Source organism: Coregonus lavaretus (assembly GCF_964263955.1).
Source record: "Coregonus lavaretus genome assembly, chromosome: 19".
NCBI lineage: Eukaryota > Metazoa > Chordata > Actinopteri > Salmoniformes > Salmonidae > Coregonus > Coregonus lavaretus.
Genome location: NC_140006.1, coordinates 25751579 through 25758749, shown reverse-complemented (window position 1 = coordinate 25758749; position 7171 = coordinate 25751579). Strand labels below are relative to the sequence as shown.

General features: G+C 49.0%; 1 protein-coding gene across 1 annotated transcript in view; it reads left to right on the top strand.

Moving 5' to 3' along the window:
- Nucleotides 1–341: 341 nt before the first annotated feature.
- LOC311147097 (cadherin-18-like) overlaps nt 342–7171 on the top strand; it is a gene marked incomplete at both ends in the record, with an annotated part of 47546 nt that continues 40716 nt past the window's right edge. Inside the window, one exon of the mRNA XM_084183722.1 lies at nt 342–575. Coding sequence (XP_084039848.1) covers nt 342–575 — 234 coding nt within the window. The remainder of the gene's footprint in view (nt 576–7171) is intronic.

Here is a 7171-nt window from a genome sequence, read left to right as displayed (position 1 = left end):
GACTCATTATCCCTGTTTTCTTAATATTGTTTCTTCTTATCTTTTCAAGGGGAAACAGCATGGCAACCTGCTCAGACCAGACCACTGGTGAAATCTTCTGAGGATTCTCTGAGCAAATTAACAACCAGCCTCTCTCCTCCGCCTCCATCCGACATGGAAATGGACCTTGGTTCTTCTCCCTAATGGACAGACTGAAACAAACCATGGAATTTAAGAGAAATCTCTGGACTGGTCTGATCTACACCTAGTACTGTCTTACTATTGAGACATTGTTGTGGCCTCTGGGTACACTGTGTGCCTATGGTACAGTGGAGGACTTAGAGAAGCATACGTTCTCTACCATGAGAATTCCTGCTACCACTGCCTGCCTCTGCCCTTTGCTGATCTGCCTGTGCTTTGTCCAGAGGAGCTATGGGACATCCCAGCTCAGGCCAAACGTCAGAGCACCCAGTAACCAAACCAAACACCCAGACGGAGAGAGAGACGTGCACCACCGGCCCAAGAGGGGCTGGATATGGAACCAGTTCTTCGTTTTAGAGGAACATATTGGACCTGAAGCTCAGCATGTTGGAAAGGTATGTATGCTATTCATGTTCACCTTTAATGGCATTATTTTGATGTGAGGTATTTTCATGCTGAGAGGAAAACAGTATGCCTACATATTGCAGTCTGTCTGTGTTTTTGCATGATACAAAGTTGATGATTGCCACTGCACCTGGGGGTGCACAGTAAGTCATTTGAAAGCAATTTTGTACCAGGTTATTTGAGACGTACGTTTACGAAAGTTTAGAGCACTTTTCTTTCTTTTGGAAAAGATTTGAGCTTATAGCTTAAAACTCTGTTTACTTTCAGCAACAACAAAAAACATACATTTCTACTCCCTATGATAAATTATAGAAATGGGTAAACCTATTATACGACGATACAACCTAAAGAAGTTATCTAAATAAATCATTTTCTGTATGAATTTGAATGAAGAAGACATTTTGGGAGGATACATTTGATCAATTGTTTGTTGGGGTGATTGAGAGTGTGAGTCACTCTTCTCAAAGATGCTGTGACAGTGGAATTGTGGTTTCTTCTTCCAGTAAGATGGTACCTCTCTTGGTATTGATTTCACCATGAGGAAAACAGCAGGCAATAAAGTATCAAGTAGCCATTTTCAACAGCACATAAGCCTACATTTATCTGCTTGATTCTAGTGGGCACCACAGATCTACACTGAGTATACAAAACATTAAGGACACCTGCCCTTTCCATGACATAGACTGACCAGGTGAATCAAGGTGAAAGCTATGATCCCTTATTGAGGTCACTTGTTAAATCCACTTCAATCAGTGTAGATGAAGGGGAGGAGACAGGTTATCAAAGGACTTTTAAGCCTTGAGACAATTGAGACATGGATTGTGTATGTGTGCCATTCAGAGGGTAAATGTGCAAGACAAAAGATTGAAGTGCCTTTGAATGTGGTATGGTAGTAAGTGTCAGGCGCACCGATTTCTGTCAAGAACTACCACGCTGCTAGGTTTTTCACGTTCACCAGCTTCCTGTGTGTATCAAGAATGGTCCACCACCCAAAGAATATAGTTTACACCTTTCCAAATTCCCACAGACATTTTCTCTGCCTCCTTTATCCCCTTAGAGGCTCAGCCAGGATAGAGTGCAAAGAGTGAAGCCCAGACCCAGACAGACCTGCCCTAGAAAACTGTGTTGTACTTTTCACAGCTTCAGATGAAAGGATTAAAAATGGCCACATGTATCTGAATTATCTCAACTCTGCTCTGCTGTGACTAATTAGCTACACAACCTTCTCCTTCCACACAGCTACTATATATAACTAGCTGTTCTCTGTATAGGCTAGACATGTACTGCACACTGATTGTTGATGCTAACCTTTCCTCTGATTTAGATTACAAGGTTACAGCCCCAGTCCACAGACATCCCAACCTCTTATCAATCAATGGGATTGTCACGCCCTGACTCTGGGGACTCTTATTTGTTGAGCCAGGGTGTGATTTTCTATATTTGTGATCTAGGTTTTCTAGATCTATGTTGGCCGGTGTGGTTCCCAATCAGAGGCAGCTGTCGCTCGTTGTCTCTGATTGGGGACAATACTTAGGCAGCCTATTGGCACTAGTGGGTTGTGGGATCTTGTTCCGTGTTAGGTATGTTGTTTGTGTACCTTGGACTTCACGTTTCGTTTGTTGTTTTGTAGTTGTTTATTCGGTTCTAATAAACATGTATGCATATCACGCTGCACCTTGGTCTGACCCGTTCCTTAACGAACGTGACAGAAGATCCCACCAAACGAGGACCAAGCAGCGTGTCCAGGAGCAGACAGCCTGGACATGGGAGGAGATCCTGGAAGGAAAGGGTTCCTGGACATGGGAGGAGATTCAGGCCGGGATGGATCGCCGTCCTTGGGATGAGACAATGGAGGCGCGGTATAGAGAGGAGCAGCGGCAACGCATAAGGCGCCGGCCGAGGAAGAAGCCAGAGAAACAGCCCCAAGAAAATGTTTTTGGGGGGTTAAAAGGGTGGTTGGCGGAGCCTAGTGTTAGAGCAGAGCCAACTCCCCGTACTCACGCGAGGAGGCGTGTGACTGGGCAGGCTCCGTGTTATGCGGAGCTACGTACTGTATCGCCAGTACGAGTGCACAGCCCAGTGCGTCCTGTGCTAGCACCACGCACGTGCGTGCGAAGATGGGCATCCAGCCAGGACGGGGTCTGCCGGCTCAACGCTCCTGGTCTCCAGTACGCCTCCTCGGTCCCGCATATCCTGCGCCAGTTCTACGAGCTGTATCGCCAGTACGCGTGCACAGCCCAGTGCGTCCTGTGCCAGCGCCCCCGCACGTGTAGTGCGAAAGTGGGTAGCCAGCCAGGACGGGTTGTGCCAGCTCTCCGCTCCAGACCTCCAGTCCGCCTTTGCAGTCCGGTCCGGCCTGTTCCTGCCCCTCGCACCAAGCCAGTGGTGCGCGTCGCCAGCCCGGCCCGGCCTGTTCCTGCCCCTCGCACCAAGCCAGTGGTGCGCGTCGCCAGCCCGGTCCGGCCTGTTCCTGTCCCTCGCACCAAGCCAGTGGTGCGCGTCGCCAGCCCGGCCCGTTCCTGCCCCTCGCACCAAGACAGTGGTGCACGTCGCCAGCCCGGTTCGGCCTGTTCCTGTCCCTCGCACCAAGCCAGTGGTGCGCGTCGCCAGCCCGGCCCGGCCTGTTCCTGCCCCTCGCACCAAGCCAGTGGTGTGCGTCGCCAGCCCGGCCCGGCCTGTTCCTGTCCCTCGCACCAAGCCAGTAGTGCCCGTCGCCAGCCCGGCCCGGCCCGGCCTGTTCCTGCCCCTCGCACCAAGCCAGTGGTGCGCGTCGCCAGCCCGGTCCGGCCTGTTCCTGTCCCTCGCACCAAGCCAGTGGTGCGCGTCGCCAGCTCGGCCCGGCCTGTTCCTGCCCCTCGCACCAAGCCAGTGGTGCGCGTCGCCAGCCCGGTCCGGGCTGTTCCTGCTCCTCGCACCAAGCCAGTGGTGCGAGTGTCCAGTCCGGCACGGCCCGTGCCTGTTCCACCGGTGCCTGGTTCGGCACCGGTCAGCTGCTCTACTCCGGAGCCAGAGCAGTCCGCTCCACCGGTGCCCAGTTCAGCTCCGGTCAGCGGCTCCACTCCGGAGCCAGAGCAGTCCGCTCCACCGGTGCCTGATCCAGCTCCGGTCAGCTGCTCCACTCCGGAGCCAGAGCAGTCCGCTCCACCGGGGTCAAGTCCAGATCCGGTCAGCGGCTCCACTCCGGAGCCAGATCTGTCCACTCCACCGGTGCCTAGTCCAGCTCTGGTCAGCGGCTCCAGTCCGGAGCCTGAGCAGTCCGCTCCACCGGTGCCCGGTCCAGCTCCGGTCAGCGGCTCCAGTCCAGACCCAGACGTCAGCCCCTCTCCAGGTTCGGGGTCTCCTACACCAGGGTCCAGACAGGGCTTGGAGTATAGTGGGAGGAAGGAGAGGGGAAGCAACGCGCCGAGGTCTAGACCAGACCAGGGGCACAACAGGGAGGCGAAGAGTGAGAGGTCGTCACGCCCTGAGCCGGATCCGCCTCCGAGGCGGAATGCCCACCCGGCCCCTACCCTGTTATGTTTATGTTGTGCGGTCGGAGTCCGCACCTTTGGGGGGGGGGGGGGGGTACTGTCACGCCCTGACTCTGGGGACTCTTATTTGTTGAGCGAGGGTGTGATTTTCTATGTTTGTGATCTAGGTTTTCTAGATCTATGTTGGCCGGTGTGGTTCCCAATCAGAGGCAGCTGTCGCTCGTTGTCTCTGATTGGGGACAATACTTAGGCAGCCTATTGGCACTAGTGGGTTGTGGGATCTTGTTCCGTGTTAGGTATGTTGTTTGTGTACCTTGGACTTCACGTTTCGTTTGTTGTTTTGTAGTTGTTTATTCGGTTCTAATAAACATGTATGCATATCACGCTGCACCTTGGTCTGATCCGTTCCTTAACGAACGTGACCGGGATTGACGTGTAGAGGAGGGTGTTGGAACCAAAAAGGGTTTTTCAAAGGGTTCTCCTATGGGAACAGCCGAATAACCCTTATTGGTTCTAGATAGCACCTTTTTTCGAAGAGTGTAGAGTTAGATAGTATGATTAAATATCCCTTATCAGACCTCAGAGACAAAGATTACACAAAATCTTTCACCCCGGCTCACTAATACCAAGACTGGGTATAAAAAAATAATTGTCAGTGAGCTCTTGCTGCAGCATAAAGTTGACCTTTCCATCAGTGTGCCTCATGTAATTTGTGGTTAGCAGAGGGGGTAGAGTCCTGATTTATTCAGTCAGCGGGTTCTTGGATCATAGTCAGTTTATCAGTCTCTGTACAAGCTTCTACCAGTTATCTTGGCTCTATGGGAACTTAGTGAGTGGATAGCTGCCAGTGTATGGGAAGACAGTTTCGTGTCATTATTTAAGTACAATCTAAATGGCATCATTATGAATATTAGTGTCCTCAGGCTGGAATTCAATCAAATCCCACAATAGAAATGTGTAGGCTATGCACTGTCTTTGTTTGCAAACTAGGCTATCGGCTCTATGTGCATACACACGTCTTACTCCAAAAACGCTTCTAAAACTGCTTCTAAGACTGGAAGTATTTACAGTATGCCGGTGAGAGTCTATTACTGGATGAAGTAGTGGAGGAATTTTACAGTGGGATCTTGCAGTATAGCAACTGAGGCTATTCTTCCTCCCTGTAGATAAAGCATTTTCCCTTTTATGAAATTCGATGAAGTAAAGGCGTACCAAGCACAATAACTAATTCTTACACAAAGAGAGACAAGAAACGCACCATATGGAAAAAGTGGACAGCAGACACACAGCCTGTCTGCATATCATGAAATCAGTTCATGCTCTGCATCCATTCTGCAACCAGGCCCTTGGTGATATATTACCAAAGTGGATAGTTCCATATATTTATTTATCTATTTATCTTTTGGGGGTTTTCCCCCCACCAGCTCCCAGACAGGGCTCTTATTTTATCCTTTCATCTCTTTGATAACGCAGGGCCTAGGGTAAGCATCAGTCATGAGCTGTACACCCATTACCCTGCTACTGAATAAAGGCACCATAGCGAAAGATAAATTAATGCTACTCCCTCACTGCAGGCAGCATGTTCTGTGAGTAAGCGCAGTATTCTGAGCCAGTGTAAATGCTTGCGCCAGCCCAAACTTCCTGAGAAAGCCAAGGTTGTCATCACAGTAGTTCCACCAACTTCCACTGAGTGACAACATCGGCCTTGGATTCTTATGTACTGTATATTGCACCTACTGTGTACTACGCAATAACGTTTATTCTTGTGTAGTAGCCTATTAAACTGTGTTTTGGGGTGTCCTAAGTGAACAATAATGTCCACTACTTAACCTACATGTTGTAAATTTGGTCCTCTATTGGTCTATATTGGTCTTCATTCATGTGAATCTGCAGCAGTAACATCTTGGACACTCTCCATGTGATTCTGTAGCAAACAGGGTTGCTGCATGTACGCTCTTCAGGCATGGGAGGAGGTGTGGAGGTGAACACTGTCTTAGCTAATTGCTCTCTGTTAAGGGATTACACTCACTGCCAAGAATTAAGAGCAGTTTGTGTGTGTGTGTGTGTGTGTGTGTGTGTGTGTGTGTGTGTGTGTGTGTGTGTGTGTGTGTGTGTGTGTGTGCGTGTGCGTGTGCGTCTGAAGGGTTGAAGGTGGAGGCAATAAAAACCATACACTGAGGACTGTAACTGCCAACAGCTGCTGGCTTCATTCTTCATTCAGAACATTTCCCCTCAGTGTCTGTAGAGAAAATAACATTCTGCCAAAGAGCAAACACTTGCATTCATAATAGGATAACTGACTTGCTGGCCAGTTGTGTTGTTCTACAGATGATGCAAGCTAGCTCCAACAACGTTGGTGCTGTCAAGGGATTCACAGTTTTTCTTTAATGGTTTGTTATCCATCATTCACTTTCCTCCTTACAGAACCCCCCTCAGCGTCAGCACCACTGCTGTCTGCAAACATGGAGGCTATGGGTGCATCTCAATAATCTCTCCATCCTCCTGATGTGTGCACTTGTTCACTACTCCCCAAAATATAAAAGCATTGGATTGGTGAAGGCATGGGCTAGAGGGAGTTTCCATAGACCAGTCTTTTTTTCAAATGCATGAGGGGAAGTTAACAAGTGCACACTTTGGGAGAAAGGAGTGATTATTGGGATTCAGCCCATGTTCTTAAGAAGTGGTGTATTGATATGAATGGAGAAGTCATACTCTGGTTGCTATATTTATGATATTCCATCTGATCAATTATAAAGCTAATGGGGGTGTTTTACACCTCTCTCAAATGACCTTCCACCCCCTTGACTTGTTTAAGTGTTTGTAAAAAGCCATGTGCCAGGCACGCAGGCACAACCCCGAAATATTCAGATGACACGTCAACAAGGTACAACAGATTTAATTTGAAATGATGCAACTCGGTGTAGCACAACTAATCTGGATAGAGCTGGATTTACCTGTTTGAATGAATAAGTGTTCACACATTGCATTGGCTTTGTTCTGCTAGGCTACGAAGGGGAATACATTAGTCTCAAAATGCCAAGGCAGCTAGAAACACTGTTCTTCTCTTCTTCTTCTTGTTCTTCTTTTCAACATTTTACATCAGAGTTGACACAGCA